Consider the following 21,439-nt stretch of genomic DNA (forward strand, 5'->3'; position numbering starts at 1 on the left):
ATATAACAAAACAAGTGCGCTTTTATTCAAGAATACAACCAAAAATAAAGAAATTGTTCGATTTACATGTTGCTGTTAATGTGTAAAAACCGAAACCCAAATATTAATCGACACAAAGTAGACATGACTACTTGGGTGGTCTCGTAATCAAAAGGTTGAAGGCTCGATCCCAGATCCTCCACGCATTTACCGTTTTGAGCAGTGAGCTGCTATTATTATTACTATTATATAATAAAAACATACATTTCATTTGAGTCTATTAACACCTGGTGAAAATGTTTGCTACTTGTAGAAGTTAGCGCTTATCCACCCCCCAATGACAGGTCATAAAGCTTATGGACCCGTTTCTGGACAAAGGCAGAACTGTAACAACACACAACTACTTCACGCCATTTTCTATGGCTAATAGACTGACACCATAACGTGGAGATTGAGCAGGTAGGTGTGTGATGGACAAGTCAAATACAGCTGTGTGAGGTAGATAGAATGAGGTGAACCATGGTTATAAACTCCAATCAGTTATTTAGGAGTATAATGGCCTTGGGAAAGAAAGAGTTCTTTAGCCTGGAAGTCCTGCATTTCATACTTCTATACCACCTGCCTGAGGGTAGAAGTGTGAACAGTTCGTGTTGGGGGTGGGTGGGGTCCCTGAGGATCAAGGCAGTTCTCCTGCAGACTCTGCAGTTGTAGATGCTCTGCAGAGAGGGCAGTGGGGTCCTGGTGATCTTCTCAGCAGTCTTTACCACTCTCTGCAGACGTTTGCTGTCCATAGCAGTACTGTTGCCGAACCACACGGTTATGCAGCTGGTCAAGATGCTCTCAACAATGCAGCTGTAAAAGTTGCCGAGGATCTTAGTTGACATACCAGACTTCCTCAGCCTCCTCAGAAAGTGCAGCCGCTGTTGAGCCCTCTTGACCAGCTGAGTGGTTGGTGTTAAGTGTCCAAGTGAGGTCCTCACTGATGTAGACGCCCAGGTATTTAATGCTGCTCACCCTCTCCACTTCAAGCCCTCGGATGAACAGTGGCCGGTGATGTCTCCCCTCCTTCCTCATGCCCACTATCATCTCCTTCATCTTGTCTGTGTTGAGGGTGAGGTTGTTTTCCTCACACCATGATGCCAGACTGTCTACCTCCCAGTGATGCGTCCTATCACTGCGGTATTGTCTGCGAACTTTAGGATGATGTTATCTTTGTGGGAAGCGACACAGTCGTGGGTGAACAGGGTGTACAGGATGGGGCTGTGGACGCATCCCTGTGGGGTGCCTGTGTTTGTGATAATGGTGGCTGAAATCCTATTACCAATCCTGACAGACTGGGGCCTGACAGTCAGAAAGTCTAGGAACCAGTTACAGGATGGGGTGCAGTCCAAGTGCAGTTAGTTTATGGTGGATAACCATGTTAAAGGCGGAGCTGTAATCAACAAAGAGCATCCTGATGTAGGAGTCTTTGTTCTCCAGATGGGAGAGGGAATAATGTAGTGCGGCCACGATGGCATCTGAGGTGGACCTGTTGGGCCGGTAGGCATACTGCAAGGGGTCCAGAGTGTGAATGTGGTCCAGCACCACTCTTTCAAAGCACTTCATGATGATTGGAGTGAGTGCTACCGGCCTGTAGTCATTCAGGCAGGTGGGTGGGCTTTTTTTAGCAAGGGGGACGATGATTATAGTCTTGAAGCAGGACGGAATGATGCTCTGACTGAGGGAAAGGTTGAAGATGGAGCAGAGAACATCAGCCTGCTCTGAGGGCAGTGGGGTCCTGGTGATCTTCTCAGCAGTCTTTACCACTCTCTGCAGACGTTTGCTGTCCATAGCAGTAGTGTTGCTGAACCACACGGTTATGCAGCTGGTCAAGATGCTCTCAACAATGCAGCTGTAAAAGTTGCCGAGGATCTTAGTTGACATACCAGACTTCCTCAGCCTCCTCAGAAAGTGCAGCCGCTGTTGAGCCCTCTTGACCAGCTGAGTGGTTGGTGTTAAGTGTCCAAGTGAGGTCCTCACTGATGTAGACGCCCAGGTATTTAATGCTGCTCACCCTCTCCACTTCAACCCTCGGATGAACAGTGGCCGGTGATGTCTCCCCTCCTTCCTCATGCCCACTATCATCTCCTTCATCTTGTCTGTGTTGAGGGTGAGGTTGTTTTCCTCACACCATGATGCCAGACTGTCTACCTCCCAGTGATGCGTCCTATCACTGCGGTATTGTCTGCGAACTTTAGGATGATGTTATCTTTGTGGGAAGCGACACAGTCGTGGGTGAACAGGGTGTACAGGATGGGGCTGTGGACGCATCCCTGTGGGGTGCCTGTGTTTGTGATAATGGTGGCTGAAATCCTATTACCAATCCTGACAGACTGGGGCCTGACAGTCAGAAAGTCTAGGAACCAGTTACAGGATGGGGTGCAGTCCAAGTGCAGTTAGTTTATGGTGGATAACCATGTTAAAGGCGGAGCTGTAATCAACAAAGAGCATCCTGATGTAGGAGTCTTTGTTCTCCAGATGGGAGAGGGAATAATGTAGTGCGGCCACGATAGCATCTGAGGTGGACCTGTTGGGCCGGTAGGCATACTGCAAGGGGTCCAGAGTGTGAATGTGGTCCAGCACCACTCTTTCAAAGCACTTCATGATGATTGGAGTGAGTGCTACCGGCCTGTAGTCATTCAGGCAGGTGGGTGGGCTTTTTTTAGCAAGGGGGACGATGATTATAGTCTTGAAGCAGGACGGAATGATGCTCTGACTGAGGGAAAGGTTGAAGATGGAGCAGAGAACATCAGCCTGCTCTGAGAGCCCGTCCAGGGATGTTATCTGGTCCTGCTGCCTTACGGGGGTTGATCTTCCTTAGTGCTTTGTGTACCTGACCTGAAGAGACTGTTGGGGGAGGGGAGGGGGGTTGGGTGGTCCATGTGTGTGTGTCTCTACTCTGTGCTGTTGCTGGATGTCTCAAAGCGGGTGTAGAAGGTGTTGAGATCATCCGACAGACTGTCTGTGGAGCAGATTGTACTAGTCTGTGATGTGCTGTAGGCCCTGCCACATACTTCGAGTCAGCAGTAGAATAGAAGCCATCCAGCTTCTCTCTGTACTGCCTCTTGGCTGCTGTGATGGCTTTTCTTAATCCATACTTTGCAGCTTTGTACTTCATCTCAGTGCCTGATCTAAATGCAAGAGAGCGGGCACGCAGCATGTGGCATACCTGACTGTTTATCCAGGGCTTCTGGTTGGGGAACTTCCTGACTGGTGTTGTGGGCACAATGTTGTCAATACAGGTGCTAATGTACCTAGTCACATACTCGGCATAGTCCTATATGCTGATAGAAGAGTCCTCCAGAGTGGCTGCACCCCTAAACACATCCCAGTCTGTCTGAGCAAAACAGTCCTGCAGGGTGGTCTCAGTCTCTGGGGTCCAAAGTTTAACTTGCTTAATGATAAGGTTTGTTTGTTTCAGCCTTTGTCTGTAGGCTGGGTACAGGAACAGAGAGATATTGTCCGAAGTGGAGACGGGGTGCAGCCCTGTATGTTGCTGTAAACATGATCCAGCGTGTTCTTCTCACAGGTGGGAATGTTCACGTGTTGGTGGTATTTAGGAAGTACAGCCCGTAAATTGCACTGATTAAAGTCGCCAGCTGCGATTAAAAACAGCATTGGGATGAGCTATCTCTAAGGCGCTGATGACGTCATGGAGTTTGCCAAGCGCTGCAGTGGAGTTTGCTCGCGGGGGGTTGTAAACAGCGTCCAAAAACACAGCAGTGAATTCCCTTGGTAGATAATAGGGTTGGCATTTCAGAAGTAAAAACTCCCCATCTTGTGAGCAGTGCTTATAAACACACACACACACCCTTTAGCCTTACCGGAGGCTGCGGTGCTGTCTCCTCAGTGGACAGAGTGAGTCTGTAGCTGAATGGCGCATTCTGGGACTTTGTCCAAAAGACAGGTGTCGGTGAAAATTAGAGCGCAGCACTCTTATTTCCCGCTGCGCTGTAATCCTGGCACTTAGCTCATCCAGTTTGTTTTCCAGAGACCGCACGTTGGCTAGCAAGAGTCTGGGTAGCGGTGGTCGGCTAGCACGGGCTTTCAGCCTAGTGTGGAGCCCTCCCCTCTTGCCTTGCTTGCGTCGCCGTCTCCAGAGCACTCTCCTGGGGACAGCTTGGTCACTCGAGCTCGGTGCTACAGGGTCTTCCTGGGTTCGGTTGTGGTGTTGGCTGCGGGAGCAAACAATGAACTGTAGCTCAGATGGTTTAAAACCGGTAAATTCCAGGGGACTGTGTGAGTTAGCAATGTCCAGCAATGCCTGTCTGCTCTATGATAGTACTGCAAAGCATTTGTGCGCTGTAGAGAAGGCGAAAAACAAAAAATGGCATGGAGTGGAGCGAGCAAACACGTCTGCCATGGAGGGCACCATGTTAAAGTTTGCTTTGATATTTGAACTTCAGTCTTCACGAATACATTTTGCATCAGCATTTTGTCATTATTACTATAATATGAAAAAATTTTCTGTTTTATGTGTTTAACATTTCTTGCCTCGCATTTCCTATCATCCTACATTTACACAGATTGTTGTAGACATGAAACACACATAAAGTGTATGTATTCTAAATAACGATAAATTTATTTACCTGATGCAATTCCAGACACCAAACTCCCAGATAAAGAGACTTCAGCTCTTGAGAATTTTACGTCTGACTTCAGCTGCCTTGTTGGAGGATGGGATAGCAGGCTGATTGACACATTTGCAAAACAAAGACACTGATGATGAGGTGCAAGGGAATTCAAGGTGGCCCGGCATTACAAATATTTTCGTAGGGTTCGGGGATTCTAGTGTTAACGACATCATTTTGGCAGCCTAGTGTTTATTTTTTAATTTTGTTTTATTTTGTGATCTTTACTTGCACTGAATGGTAGTGCTGGATTCTCAGTATGCATGAGCCCATTGCGGTTTGATCAATGCAACCCCTGTTGGGCTCATTTAGCAGCAGTGCAAGCCTTTGGTATAGAATAAAGTTGTGTTTGCTGTACTTTGCTGCGTATGCATTCTTGGGCATATTTATTGTAAACTGAAAATACTATAGGTTTCATTTTTTGCATTCAGATCACACATGGCTCCCACTCCTGGTGAAAACTCAATGCCCTGCTGCTAAATTTGTTTTGATGTCGACCCTGCAGTGAAGCAGTAGTTCTATGTTTTAAATAACAAGCTATACACTGATACCCTCAAAACTCAAATGCTAACTGATGACTGTGATACATCTACAAACAAAGAAAAAAATAATTGAAAATGGTTTAAAGGTCAGGACAATTCACCTGCTCACTTCTGAGATTTCTCAAAGCTTAGTGTTTGATTATTATGGGTTAGTGTTTCATGTCAACTTTAGCTTTGTCTTTTGATATTTTTTGGCCTTGATGACAGTGCATTTTGGACTCTCTAGATTTGACCCATACCTGTTTATTTTGAGTACATCTTGTCTTCTGGACCCATCTCATATCAAAACTCCTGTCTCTGTCTTTGGCAGTATATATTAGACTGAAAAGAGGATTTACAATGCCTATAGTACTGTGCTGTACTACGCCTCAACATTACTGATGGCTACAATGTATTCAACCACATCAAAACTAGTTTCCTTTGTTTTTATGTGAAACTGAAAATCACTAGTTAAACATTCATTGTAATTCAGTAGAAAACTTTAAAAAATACTGGGGTTTAGGTGCTCATTCTTGCATAAGGGATTGTCATGATTTGAACCCACCGCTGTCCAAGATCTGCCTATACAAAGAAGCAGAAGAATAAGAAATCTAAAACAGACAGTTGTGAAAGCTACATATAATGGCCTGTTGAAACAGAAAGAGAACAGAATAATGAACAAATAAACAAAAGAGCAAACCAAACAAATGCAATAGAAAAGAGAGGGTCTTGAGGTTGAACACGACAAATTTATCTTGAGCAAAACTTTGCATGACCTAAGTTAATAAATATCGGTTGTTATACAATAAATATGTATGTTAATTATTTGTTGCTTCTCCATTTTGTGAATCTAGCATATATTGCAGGTTATAAGATTAAACAAAAATCACTGAAAGTAAGTGATCTTTGGTGCTTAGTATCAAAGAAATCATGATTTCAGAGTGAACAAAATGAAAACTGGTTGTCATTTTTATTTTAATGTAATAGTAAATTTTAACAGTATTTTAAAAATATATAGGGCTTAGATCCAGAAGACCTTAAGATACAGCTCCAAGAGGCAGAAAATGCACTGGTTCTCAAGCAGAATCTTATTGACAAACTCAAGGAAGAGGCAGAGAAGAATCGAAGTGCTTTGGAGACGGTGCCTGTTCTCACCCATCAGGTATTTTACTTAGATATCCACAAAAATGCTTAAGTAACAGCATGCTGCTGAAAGAGAAAAGCTTTAAAGTCAAGTATTTTGATGGCTGTAGTGCCCATACAGTAGTCATTACCATTATGTAAACCAAATTATTACCCTTATGTATAATAAGGACATTAAACTCTATTCAAAGTATACAGCTTTTATACAAATAAGTTTATACATGGTGCAGTATGTTCATTAAATAAGAGCCACAAGTCCTGGAAATCCACTTACTTTTCTTTTGGTTGTAGATGATTGAGTTTCTGCTTGAAAATACATTGTGTTCTTGCAGGCAGAGATATACAAAGCAGATTTTCTGGCAGAGCGGCAGGCTCGAGAAAAGTTACACGAGCAGAAGGAGATACTCCAGGAACAACTTCATCAAGTCCAAGTAGAGAGGGACAGGCTTAAGGAGCAGCTGGAAGGAACTTCAAGGTACTGCCCTTTGATTATGTCCTGCACAGCCAACAGAATTTTAATTATCAGTATTATGTCCATGTGGCTTTAGCTTTTATTTGCATTGTTTAGGGCTCGCATGGAAGAGATGCAGCAGAGACATTTAGAGAATTACCGATCTCCACTACTTCCACATCTGCATCCCCACCATCATCCCCAGCCAGGTAAACTTGTGGAATGCCTCATATATATAAAATGTATGTGTGTGTGTGTTTGCAGGATTACATTTTGCTTCATACTTTAATTGTTTTAGACACACTGACCAGCTATCAAGCATGTGCAGTGAGGCATTAGAACTTTCAAGACACACAAAATTTCCAGCCAATTAAATTTTGTTGCAGCAATAATCAGGTCACTTTTTCAAAAGACTTCAATTGAAAGATTAATTTACAGGAAGAAAAGGCCACACTCAGTTCAGTTCTCTGTGCATTCCACAAATGGGTCTTTCAAGCCAGAGATTGGTCCATTGTCACACCACAGGCTAGTATGTGCTAGCAATGTCAGACCCTATGGATCAGTAGGCTTTACTGTCTCCTGACTGTAGGCAAGGTTTCATCAGACTGACAGGACAGATAACCATTCATGATCTGGTCTTTCTCGAGTGACCACAACAGAGCAGGACTGACAACATCAGTCTGGTCCATCTGAGATAGCATTTCAGATCTTCCACCCCTACTGCTGGCAAGGTTCCCCTCTAGTTGCACCTTCTAGGTATCTAACCTTACAAGAGGACAATGCTAAACCGTACACATAGTAGATGAGGTCGTAACTGTCCTAAAGAATGTTGGTATTAGTGCTGGGCGGTATACTGGTTCATACCGAAAACCGTTTATTTTTTTTATGATACGGATTTTTCTTTTACCGCCACACCGGTTTAAATTGCCTAAACAACGTTCGGAACATGGCGCAGTGGGAAACTGTTCAAGTGGGGACCTTTTTCACTGCTACACCGCTAAACACAGATTTGTTGCACTAGGGCTCTTTTTCACTGCTACGCCACCAAATAGTGGGCGGTAGCATAGGTATGCCGCGCGGTGAAAATGGACAGAGAGCATTCCGAAACTGAACTAAAAGTTGAACATGATGAACAGAAGAACTTTTGCCGAAAAAAAGGAGTCACGTCCGTCGCCTGGAGATACTTTAGTTTTAAAAGGTCAGATGTGTAAATACTGTTTCTATACTACTGGATAATACTGCAAGCCAAGTTGTACTTGTTTTTGTACTTGCTAGTGTATGTTTTGCTTGTATTCATCCTGTGCTGGCGACTCGTTCAGAGATGGGCGCAACTCTGAATGGATGGCATAATTAAACATGTATAACGAAGATATTTTTAAAGTTCTGAACACTCAGTCGGCTAAGTTAATAACTAGTTTTAATTTCACAAAGACGTTTATCGTGTGGTGATTGGTAATGTGGAGAAACAAAAAGGAAAGATAGGAACTAGGGTTTTGGTAGAGAGCAGGAATATCATGAAGTGAATGGATTCTGTGCGGTGATTGCTGCAGGCGCCTGCTCTTAGTGCGGAGGAAGTCAGTTTAAGAAGCGTAGTGATTAACGACTGGGTCGGGGAACACTTAACACAAAGTATTTGATGTGCTGCATTAACTTGTGACAGGGTTTGAGAAAATCTAGTAAATTAAACATTGATTTTAGGATGAAGTTTAGTTTACAACATTCTACTTTAATTATAAAATAAACTATGAGAATAAAGTGGAAATGTCGACTTTAATCTTGATATAGTCAACATGTCGAATTTATTCTCGACATATAGTTTGTTTTTTTCTTCCGTGTCCATATTTTTTTTTCTTCACAGTGGCCCTAATGCATTTCCATAGGGCTATACCACAAACAGCATTATAAATGCAAGTTGCAGTTTTTATTATTTATGTATATAGCTTAGCTTGAAGCAAGGTCCATATTAATGCAGTTTGCCTAAATGATGGTACAGTTGGTAAGATGTCATCACCAAGTTGCACTTGTTTTATTTTATTTTAATTTGGTGAATACTGTGTAATGCACCTGGGCTTGAAGCTTTGAAGTAATGGTGCAACTATCAGTAATACTATTATGTATTTTATTGTTATTATTTATTAGTTTAAATATTATGCAGTTTAATGATGGTAAAATCGTTTAAAAAGTCACTTTAACGTGTCAGTGGACAGAGATTGTTAACATTAACAGAAAGTGTAGTTGGTTTACAAAAATATTTACTATTTATTCCTTTTCTAAGACGTGTTCAGTGCAATCCAACTTTTGACAAACACCTCTGGATATTTTACTAAGTCTAAATGCCTCTTTGGATGGTTGAAAATATGATGTCAAAATCATAGTTTAAGCTTTTGCAAAATTTGTTCAATTAAAGGTTCTATATTTTGACTGCATCTGTCATGCAATGTGCTTCCTTCTCTTTAGTGCCACCCCCTTGAAAACTATCACTTTATGGGGCCATGCAAACCTGGATTAATACTTGTGTGCACATTAAAATGTCTTTTTGTACGATGTACAATTCTCATAACAGTCTAATAGGTTATTCTTAGCCAGTCTACTGCAATAATTGCAGTGGAAAATGTGGTTAACATCCACTCATGCATGGGGAAAAAAATACCGTCTAATACCGTGAAACCGGCAGAATTTAGAAAAATACCGTGATATAGAATTTTGGTCATACTGCCCACCTCTAGTTGGTATACATACAGTATGCTACCTTGATCTTCTTTTTCTCCTTTGGAATACGCTGGATCACAGAATCCACAGACGTGACCCTCTGCCTGCCACTGACCAGCAACTTTATCAGGCCCTTTTATAGAAATACAGTAACTGTAGATTCAGAGCCTCAGTGGCTCTGTGCCAGAGGTGTCAAGTCAAGTAGTAAATGACTGCAAGTGGCGGTTACATATGTGATGCATTGCACACAATAAGGGAATGCTTGAGCATAAGGAAGATAAGCTAGGCAGTCTGGTAGGGTGCAGATTCTGCACAGTGCTGAGGAGTGTATCAAGATGTTTCTTCTTTTGTTTGGCGCTGCGTTTGATGTACCTGGAGCGTACAACAGTACAGATTTTAGTATAGTAGGGCTAGTTATTACAACACATAAGATCAAGATTAAACAAGTAAGAAAATATATGCATAGTGGAGCCTTCAGGTCTTTTCAGAGATGTAGTGAAAGTTGTTTTGAAAGTTGAGTTTTTTTAGTTACTTTATCAATGTCAGTTATCATATTTTTGTTTGTTAAATGTTTTTGTAAAAGTTAGTACAATTCAAAACTAACAGATAATAGAATTTCAAAACTAACAGATAATAGAATATCATGCAATTGCATATGTTAGTAGAAATGTGTATGTAAAGTGTCTGCTTTATAACAGCACTTTACAATATCATGCAATTAGAAAACAAGTCCAGACTTGTACTAGCTAAAATAACTGTCAAAGTCCTCTGGGTCCAAGTTCGTTAAAGATAGCATTAATTTGTGTCCTTTTATTAGTTGTTGGTTGTAGACTACAGCCTGGCTAATTGCTGTTCAAATCTCTTAAAACATTTTTGAAGGAAGTACCTGATGGAAAAGTAAAATCTCTTGTTTAGTCTTAACCTAAATAGTTGGATGCTTCAGACCGTGAATCTAAAAGCATGCCAAACATGGTATGATGGATCTCATCTTCTTTAGGGTATCACAATACACAACTAGAAAACACAGGGCATGACAGATTACATAACTCACAGTTTCAAGCTTCCAAATTACTGTGAACTCACCTTATTTTGTCAGCCTATTATTGTGCCACATGATAGCACTGGTGGCTGAATGAATGCTTTTCTAAATATGGTGAGTTTAGCTGCAGTCTTAGCCTGTCTTTTTTTCCTTTTCTCCATTCTGGTGTGGTACAACAAACACTAGAAATTTGACACAGGCTTTTGTACTGTTTGCATCATTCGGAACATGTGTTATCCTTTTTGCCTTGCACTTGCATCCAATGTACTTCTGGCTGAGCACTAATTGATTGTCAGTTCACTCACACATTAGAGGTGTAGGGCCAGACATACATACTTACTAATCTGGAGACAACCATGAGTGAGTGTGGTTTAATTTTTGGTGTGAATAATTAAGACTGTTCACCAAGTGTGACATTTCTAGACTAATGCAATGTCACGTGAAGGACAAGCTCAAAGTAGAGTGAGTGATTTAAAGAGTACAGAGCAATGGTGCTCTTGTCAGTGTCATTCAACTTATAGCAAGCCTATGGTTACTTACAATGGCTAAACCTTCTATGGCTAAAAAGTCTCACATAAACACACCTGCCAAACATAATAAATGTACATCATGTGTCCAGATAACACATTAAATTTGGTAAAAATAAACCAAACATGTTTCAAAGGAAAGCTGTTCTGTAAAGCCTGATTATACTTTGGCATGTGATAACACCACTGAACTATATGTGGTCTCAGTCCCTCACAGTTAGGATGGTATTGTCAGAGTAAATGTGAAGTTCAAGAGGAGAACTATAGAACGAGCTAAACAGTGTGCTGTCAAATACAATTTAATTGAACTGAAGAGAAGTCCAGTTAAGCAGCATCTTTTTGTTGTTCCTAACAAAGAGCCATAGGAAATGCAGATTTTTGTCATGAGTACACCCAAAACAGCAAAAGTGCATAACTAATCTGATGTCAGCAGAACTACATACAAGGCTGTACAGCATTTGGTTTTGACTGCACATCTAAATAAAAAAGTTAAAATTTCTGTCTAAATGTAAATGCCAAACATGCCATAACAGAACATATGCAGACCACAGTACTGAATCAAACTTCATTCTTAGACATCCATTTTGAAATAAATTGTTCTAGTTATCAAAATATTGCTTGGCTTGTGTTTTCTGTTGTTCACTGAATGTTTACAGTGCACGGATAAGGAAGAGTTTTTTTTTTTTTAGAAAGACTTTCTGTAGACACAGACTGTCCACTACCAAGATTTTATTGGGTTGTCCCCAACAGTGTACAGTATTCTTGTTTTGTGAATCACATTTGGCTCCACGAGACTACTCACACAAGAACCCATCCCTACAACTTAAGGTAAAATCAAACAAATTTCGACAAGGCAAATCACAGATTGCTATGATGGAGTCACTGAGGATGTTACACAGTAGAAATGTCGGTCACAGTCAAGTGCCACAATTCATCACACCTCAGTAAGATTATGTAAATGAAGCCTGTGACAGAAAATTGCCAGAAACAGTGTATAGTGTGAGGGGGGCTTAAGTTATATTGGGGATCTGTTTTGCCGTCGGGAGCAGCTGTCAGACAAGTAATAGAGGAAAATACAAAATAAACTGGTTGAAGTGACTTCCCTAAAGGTAAATTTGAAATAGTAAACTAAATTGTAATTGAAGTCATACAGAATATGTCTGTGTTTTAAGACAGATCAAAAATTATCAAATGTTTTTCAATTGGTGATCTAAACATTTCTAAAATGTGTATGTCATTGTTTATTCAAGATACTTAGACAAAATTGAACTTCCATGATAAATTCTCTTGAACAATAAGGCTATGTTCACAGTGCAGCTAAAAGATACTCAATTCTGATTTTGGAATTGTATCCAATTTTTGTGTGTGATTGTTCAAATAAAATTTAGAAGCTTTCAATATTAAATGTGAATGTGAACAGATACATCCTGAATGTTCTCCACATGTGCATTGTCCGTAAAAACAAAGTCATTAGACCGATCCAATGTAATGGATACTCATGAATACCAACCATGCCACTTCACATGGTATTTTGTGCAGAATTTCTAGAAATGTGTAAGCTAGTGATGGCAGGGAAAGAAGAACAGAAAATTAGTAATCAAAGTCAATGCTTTGCCTGCAATTATCATTCCTGTATCTTGATGAAGTAACCTGCGTACCACAGGAAAGGAGCCAAGAATGGTGGGTGCAAAATGAGGATGATTTGGATGCAAAAAAGTAGTTTTGACAGTTGCAGAATGTCATGGGGAAGGTTTGAATGGCCTACTACAAAGTCCGTCTGCAAGAATCAGAAAAAAAAATACATGCTTGAGGTGCAGTATTGGCTAGCAACAATTACCACAAATGCTTGTTAAATCTGCCACTTTCTTTCCATCAGCACACTGCATCGGTACAGTACTGTCATCCATCTTGATTTACAATACAGAGAATTGATGAATATCATGTAAACGGCAATATTTGTAGTTTCTAGAAAAGTCTGACTCATGTATTCAAACATAAATCCCATTTAAGCTGCCTATGTCTGTCTTGGATTAAGTACCACAAGTTACGATTTCATGTTTTTTTTTGTTTTTTTCTCCGCTCTTCACTGAAAAGATTGGATCTGTGTCACATGCAAATGAAAACTTAAGTATCTGCAGTGTGAACATAGCGTAAGTTTGCCAGAGTTCGACAGAATCAGTCCACTGATCAATCCACTGTTTTGATGCAGATACATAGTGACAGCAGTACAAGCTTGTCACATGATATGCCAAAGCAAGATAAATAACACAGGTAGAATGCAAACCACAATACTGTCAAATGCATTTGGACTTACTACCATCTGCACTGTTTGACATCTCCCATTAGCTAACACTATGCCCTTCCCTACTATAAAATGTGAAAAGAGAAGTGTGACAAAAGTGCATGCTATCGTAAATAAAAGAAAAAATAACAATAATAATCCCAACCACTCCCTCCGGGATGTGCTCTCTTGAAGTACTTTTAGCCACAGGCTCATTCATTCCTCCTTGTTATGCTAGGAAGTGCCTCTGTCAGGCAATTCAGTGCTTCCACCCAATCTCCAATTACTAATGTGTATACTCTTCAAACTCATTTTATTATTCCTGCACAATATATGTTAATGTATCTGTCCAAAGATTGATTGTATTATTTGTTCTGTGATTCTGCATCTTAAGTTTCTTTTATGTTTCTTCTGTTATTTATTTTTATATATATATAATATATATATATATATATATATATATATATATATATATATATATATATATAATATATACACACACAGTACACCCCCAAAATTCGCGGGGGTTATGTTCCTAGAGCACCTGCGAATTGTGAAAAACTGCAAATTTTGGATCTGGTAAAAAAAAAAAAAGACTATTTTCATAGTTTAAACCTTAAATATACCCCCAAAACACTTTTAATTTAATTTCAAACTCAGCTTAATACGTTACCTAAAAATAAAGAATGTAAAGGTAAATCTGTATACTGTACTGCTATGTCTCCCGCAGTGCTAGAATGTAAAATACCGATGTTACTGCTATATGTACTGTAATTCATGCAAGCGCGTTTTTGTTTCGGCGGCATCTTGGGGCTTTAACCCTTAAACTGCCACATACTTGGGGGTTAATGCATCCCTGGACACCAAATACTTTTTTGCTGCATTTTAAGTAAACATCACAATTAACAAAGAAAAGGTGAAATTTTAATAGAACACTTTTTTTCATGCAAAGAGCATCACAATTACTGCAACACTGATCATTTTACACACTGCTAATGAACTGTAAAAAGTATTTTTAAAAACTACTGGAACAATATGTACAAAGTGCAACTGACGCCATGTATGTAAATCACTGAGCCAACTGTGCTTTAACTGGCTGCATGCAAGCACACAGAGGTAAGCGCTGACGCTGGCAGGCTAGTCTTAGTGTGGCTACAGGGTGTCACACTTGGGTCACAGAAACACAGGAGATTGTAGAGACATGAACTTTTATTTAAACACTCCAAACAAACATGTCTCTTTCAGAAAACAAACGACCTCAGTATGCAGTTAGTTATCGATTAAACAATAGAGAAACATCATAGGGGAGCACAACCCCCAACAGGAGCAGAGAATGTCTTGGGGAGGAGAGAGAAATAAAGCAATCAGCCAAAAAGGACAAGTACTGTTCAGGCATTTAAGTAAATGGAAAACACTCAGCTGGAGGTTTACAGTGCATCCGGAAAGTATTCACAGTGCATCACTTTTTCCACATTTTGTTATGTTACAGCCTTATTTTTCCTCAGAATTCTACACCCACCCCATAATGACAACGTGAAAAAAGTTTACTTGAGGTTTTTGCAAATTTATTAAAAATAAAAAAATTGAGAAAGCACATGTATATAAGTATTCACAGCCTTTGCCATGAAGCTCAAAATTGAGCTCAGGTGCATCCTGTTTCCCTTGATCATCCTTGAGATGTTTCTGCAGCTTAATTGGAGTCCACCTGTGGTAAATTCAGTTGATTGGACATGATTTGGAAAGGCACACACCTGTCTATATAAGGTCCCACAGTTGACAGTTCATGTCAGAGCACAAACCAAGCATGAAGTCAAAGGAATTGTCTGTAGACCTCCGAGACAGGATTGTCTCGAGGCACAAATCTGGGGAAGGTTACAGAAAAATTTTCTGCTGCTTTGAAGGTCCCAATGAGCACAGTGGCTCCATCATCCGTAAGTGGAAGAAGTTCGAAACCACCAGGATGTTTCCTAGAGCTGGCCGGCCATCTAAACTGAGCGATCGGGGGAGAAGGGCCTTAGTCAGGGAGGTGACCAAGAACCCGATGGTCACTCTGTCAGAGCTCCAGAGGTCCTCTGTGGAGAGAGGAGAACCTTCCAGAAGGACAACCATCTCTGCAGCAATCCACCAATCAGGCCTGTATGGTAGAGTGGCCAGACGGAAGCCACTCCTTAGTAAAAGGCACGTGGCAGCCCGCCTGGAGTTTGCCAAAAGGCACCTGAAGGACTCTCAGACCATGAGAAAGAAAATTCTCTGGTCTGATGAGACAAAGATTGAACTCTTTGGTGTGAATGCCAGGCGTCACGTTTGGAGGAAACCAGGCACTGCTCATCACCAGGCCAATACCATCCCTACAGTGAAGCATGGTGGTGGCAGCATCATGCTGTGGGGATGTTTTTCAGCGGCAGGAACTGGGAGACTAGTCAGGATAAAGGGAAAGATGACTGCAACAATACACAGAGACATCCTGGATGAAAACCTGCTCCAGAGCGCTCTTGACCTCAGACTGGGGCAACGGTTCATCTTTCAGCAGGACAACAACAACATTTATTTATATAGCACATTTTCATACAAAAAGTAGCTCAAAGTGCTTTACATAATGAAGAGAAGAAAAATAAAAGACAAAATAAGAAATTAAAATAAGACAACATTAGTTAACATAGAAAGGAGTAAGGTCCGATGGCCAGGGTGGACAGAAAAAACAAAAAAAACTCCAGAAGGCTGGAGAAAAAAATAAAATCTGTAGGGGTTCCAGGCCACAAGACCACCCAGTCCCCTTTGGGCATTCTACCTAACATAAACGACCCTAAGCACACAGCCAAGATATCAAAGGAGCGGCTTCAGGACAACTCTGTGAATATCCTTGAGTGGCCCAGCCAGAGCCCAGACTTGAATCCGTTTGAACATCTCTGGAGAGATCTTAAAATGGCTGTGCACTGACGCTTCCCATCCAACCTGATGGAGCTTGAGAGGTGCTGTAAAGAGGAATGGGCGAAACTGGCCAAGGATAGGTGTGCCAAGCTTGTGGCATCATATTCAAAAAGACTTGAGGCTGTAATTGCTGCCAAAGGTGCATCGACAAAGTATTGAGCAAAGTTTGTGAATACTTGTGTGATTTCTCAGTTTTTTTATTTTTAATAAATTTGCAAAAACCTCAAGTAAACTTTTTTCACGTTGTCATTATGGGGTGTTGTGTGTAGAATTCTGAGGAAAAAAATGAATTTAATCCATTTTGGAATAAGGCTGTAACATAACAAAATGTGGAAAAAGTGATGTGCTGTGAATACTTTACGGATGCACTGTATCACAGTCAATCAGCAGCAAGGAGAAATGAATAACGCTGTAGCGGTCCGGTGCCGCTAAGATTCACACCATCGGCAAGACGGTGATTTATTTATTTTTATGGTGGAGATTCCACCCAGCCTTGACCCGACCAGCGCACACTCACAAAGACAAAAACAAAGCAAACCGGTAATCAAACAGCAAATAAAGAATGTAATGAAAACAAATGAAATAAGAAAACAATGATACCATCCGTTCCCCTTACGGCAATTACACATTAAATACAACAAAGCACAAACAAAACACACAGAGTAAATCATGAAAAAGTTAATGAAAAACGGCAACGGAAGAAATGTAATGATGAAAATAGATAGTCCAGGGATCCGTACATTAAATGGTAATCTATATTACTAAACGACAGTTTTATATATGCAGGATGCATCGAAGCACACGCACACTGCGACTCAGCGCCCCAGAGTCAAACCCAGCAGATTCCCAGACTCAGTAGGTAGCGCCCAAACAACACAAAACAACCTGTAAACTAAACTTCAGGTCACAATACAACCGTCGCCCAAACGGGCACACCACCACATATAAAACCTTTGTTTAATAATGTTTACGAAGGTTGTATATATGCACGGATGCCAGACGCAATCCGTGCCAAAAGCGCACTCGCACAGCGCCCAACAGTCAAACCCAGCAGCTTCCCAAAGTCAGTAAGTGGCACCCAAACAACACAACACAACCTGTAAACTAAACTTGACATAAAGCGTGTACGGCAACAAGTTGCCATGGTGACATATTTAAACATTGACATAGAATAACTAGACGCCTCATGACTAGCAGAATCATACGTCAACGTCGCCGCCATATTGTGAGTGGCACTGCTGTGGAGTGAAGTAATGAATAATGTGCTGCTTGGGATTGTACAAACCGCTGTACGCTCCAAACCAGATCCTGGGGGATTACATTTCATAGGTAAGGCTGAACAATTGTTTTGGTTATATTTGGCCGTTAGAAAATCCCGTTTTATAATCTTTACTTTAGCTAAGCCAGGCTAAACTAGCAAAGCTATGCATTTATGTGCTCAAGTGAGCCTCCAAACAACGTTTTGGCTAAACGTATTTAGTCACTATGTAGATTGTTGTTAGCTGTTAACATGTCTCAAACTTGATGATGTTTTTTCTCAAGGAGCACATTGAGGAAACACAGTTTGAAATTGACAATCATCATTTTATGCTCATGTCTTTAGATGTGTCTGTCTTCCACAAACTAAGGCTGCACCATATTGCCAGACTGAATACTCTTAAAGTACAAGATCTGAGTGAGCGAGAGGAGTGAAAGTCTGGAGGAGATCAGTGAGGTTGTGGAGAGCTTTAAATGTTAAGAGTGGTATTTAGTATTGTATTCTGTAGTTAACTGGGAGCCAGTGAAGTTGAGAGAGAATAGGTGTAATATGTTCAGTGGATTTACAACAGCAGGATATTATCCTGGCAGCAGAATTTTGAAGAAGTTCTAAGCGATTGATAAGTTTTTGTGGGATGCCAGATAGAATACCATTACAGTAATCTATACGTGATGTGACTCGGGCATTAAACAATACTTCAGTACTGTGTTGCGTAAGAACAAGACAAAGTCTGGAAATGTTTCGAAGATAGAAGAAGGCAGTCCCCGAAATGTTACTTATATGGGAGGAATGGTTAATAATAATAATAATTATAATTATTATTTAATAATTGCCATTATTAGTGTATAAATGGATATAAATAATTGCATTTAAACGATTCGCCAAAATCTGTTGTATGTAAACGATACTGTTTTAAACGTTACTGTTTTCATCAGAAAACCCGGTGTCCACGTCTACCTGTATTAGTTTAAATAGCACTTTTGCCACTCGCAATAAGGCTGACGTATCATGTCTACTGGGAAACACAGTGAATGTGGCGTCTATCTATATATGTGTATGTATTTAAACTTGAGGTAGTGGTGACTACTGACAGTGCCAGCAGTCAGCTACTCCACAGTGCCTGCGGTCAGGGGTTCAATTATGATTCCTAACAGCAAACGACTTCTAGCTAACAACACACCCAAAGAAAAACAAAAATGAGATTGCATGGATAAAAACAATGAACGAAGGCGCCTACAACGCGCTTCTGAAACACCAGAACCAAACGAGTCATGGCTCCAAAAAGAAACCGCTTTACTACAAATATATTTATTTCATTAAATGAAAACCTTCCCAGGACGCTCCCACCCTCCATGATCTTACATCCCTTCAAAGACTGGAGGGAACAGAAAGTAATTGCCATTCTTGTATTTGCGATTCTTTAGAGAATCAGGGGTTTACTGGTGTAAATATAGTCCTACTGGTAGTTCCTGAAATGGTGAAGATAGGTTCAGGAGCACTCCTTTCTTTGCAGGAGATCCATGAATCCACTTACAGTCCACATGTACAAAGGTAGACAATCCAGACACACGAAACGATCCAGGACAAAATGAATAAGTACAGGTAACCCAACAGAAGGCAGACAGACAGGAACTTGAAACACAAATTACAAAAACTTTTTTTTTTTTTTTTTGCTTTTGGTCACCGGCCCCCTTTTTAAAAGCCGTTCTGACACCCTTTGACCTCAACAGCCCCAGCACCCTCAGCAGAAGACCAATCAGATCCACTGCTGGGAGTTGCAGTTTCAAATTCTATTGGCTACTTTCACCATCCCAAGCTGCGGTTCTCTGTACAGTACAGTATTGCCACAAAAAAAGCAATAAAAATTGCGGAGGATATTTGCAGTTTCCGCTAACAATTATTAGTTAGGTTCTAAGGAAAAATCCGCGAATGACTGAGGCCACGAACTCTGAACTGCAACTCCGCGGGGGTCTAATATATATATATATATATATATATATATATATATATATATATATATATATATATATATATTAGATTAATAAAGTTCATGTAATTTAATTTGTCTGAGGAACTTTGTATATTCTAGGTTTGCAGCGGTGTTACTCTTTTTAATATATATATATATATATATATTAGATTAATAAAGTTCATGTAATTTAATTTGTCTGAGGAACTTTGTATATTCTAGGTTTGCAGCGGTGTTACTCTTTTTAACCCATTTCCATTGTCTTTATCTTTCCTTTAAAGCTCCATATCCTATGGCAGGAGCCACAATTCCATTTAGTCCAGCACAGGATACTGGAGCACGTCGACGCAGCTTCAATGAAGGACAGCCTGAATTGTGTTGTCCTAAATGCCAGTACCCGGCCCCAGATTTGGACACCTTGCAGATTCATATTATGGACTGTATCCAGTGAATACAGACATAAAGAATATAATTCATTGGAGAGAACATTTAAACCCATCCGTTCTGTTAAATTTTATGAAGTCTGTCTTGAAATACACTGTGAACTGAAATGTTTCTGAATATGGACTAAATCCTTTTATTTTGACTTTAATTTTGCGCTGCCATGAACCCATCATGGGTTTGTATGTGTTTATTTTGTTTGTATATCTTAGTTCACAGTCACCATCATATTGTATTTCCATGATTTTTTAATTTTAACATGATGTTGAAACCACTAAAATAATTTTGTTTCCTAGCTTCTGTATGTGCAAGTTTATGCAATAAGGATGAGAGTTTAAATTAGATTTTGATTTCTTCTGCAATTGGTTGAGGACATGAAAATGGACAGTTATAATAAGTCAGTCTCTTTCCCCATTGGTCTGGTCTTCACTCCAAGAAAGTAAAATACATCTTTCACTTGCTTCCCAAAGGCCTGTCTGCAGGAAATCTTACAATTCAAGTTGGTATGTGAGGTACAGTATGACAGTGCGGCTTTTAGTCAAATTTAAGATTTGAACATTTTCCTGAATTTGTTAATGGTTGCTCAGGATTGTCAATTTATGTATATCTAAATTCCAGGCCAATCAAATTTGTAATATAGTGAAACATTGTATACTGTAATTAATATTTTAATCTAATAAAAAGATTTTATGTGCTCCACACATTGTTTGTACATATTCAATTGTCACTTGGATAAAGTCTTTTGCAGGTATCTTACAAATAAAAACATGTCTCTTATGTAATTGCTAAGGTAGTTACTTCTGCTAAGACAGCAAGGATGTCACATTTCATTTTTTATAATTAGAGAAGCTTAATTCTGTACTTGTGCCTTTAATTGTACAGTAGCATGTTGTTTTTTTTTTTATTTTTGTATGTGTATTCAATATACACAATAAGGTTTTACATCAGAAAACTGGATTCTTTTCAGTATGTTTGAGAGTATGACCTTCTTTTTACATTTTTTTTTTTAAAATACAATACCAAAGCAGATTACTTAGCCAAATATTATAAATTTTCATTTGTACCAGTTTGTTCACTGCTTTAAGATAGTGTTTGTTTCTCCCCAAGTGGTGTTACTGCAGATTGTCATTATCTCCAAAATTTAACTGCATATTTTTGGCTCGGAGAGAAGCATCCGAGTGTTGGACTCCAGTAACTAGCCTCCAAATAACTCTCATACTCAGTGTACACTATCTAAATGCTGTTTGGTATGGGAAGAGTGTATCCATTTCATCAATAAACCAGGTAAATTAAATACTGTATTTGTCCTGTTGTATTCAGAAGTGACTAAACAAAAGGTATAAAGGATGGCTTACTAACGGAGACTGAGCAAGAAAAAAAGGACAGAAACTTGGTGCTGCTATAAAGAGAGGAACAGGGGAGAGGAGGGGCATCTCCAGGAGTACGGTTATAAACGTAAGCATTATTTGAAAAATGTTGAAAAAGTGTTCCGCTCCTTCTTTTGCTGTTCCTGGGAAAGATTA

At 40.0% G+C, this 21,439-nt stretch overlaps 1 protein-coding gene across 4 annotated transcripts in view; it reads left to right on the top strand.

The window, feature by feature from the left end:
• Positions 1–20,617, top strand: part of ikbkg (inhibitor of nuclear factor kappa B kinase regulatory subunit gamma) — a 58,486-nt gene extending 37,869 nt beyond the window's left edge. For all 4 annotated transcript variants that reach the window (XM_028813432.2, XM_028813431.2, XM_028813430.2 and 1 more), the window contains 4 exons: positions 6,189–6,332; positions 6,646–6,788; positions 6,882–6,973; positions 19,757–20,617. In XM_028813432.2, the coding sequence (XP_028669265.1) occupies positions 6,189–6,332; positions 6,646–6,788; positions 6,882–6,973; positions 19,757–19,926 (549 nt within the window). In that variant the 3' untranslated portion in view covers positions 19,927–20,617. The remainder of the gene's footprint in view (positions 1–6,188; positions 6,333–6,645; positions 6,789–6,881; positions 6,974–19,756) is intronic.
• The last annotated feature ends 822 nt before the right edge of the window (positions 20,618–21,439 follow it).

The sequence above is a fragment of the Erpetoichthys calabaricus genome, chromosome 11 (assembly GCF_900747795.2).
Source record: "Erpetoichthys calabaricus chromosome 11, fErpCal1.3, whole genome shotgun sequence".
Classification (NCBI taxonomy): domain Eukaryota; kingdom Metazoa; phylum Chordata; class Cladistia; order Polypteriformes; family Polypteridae; genus Erpetoichthys; species Erpetoichthys calabaricus.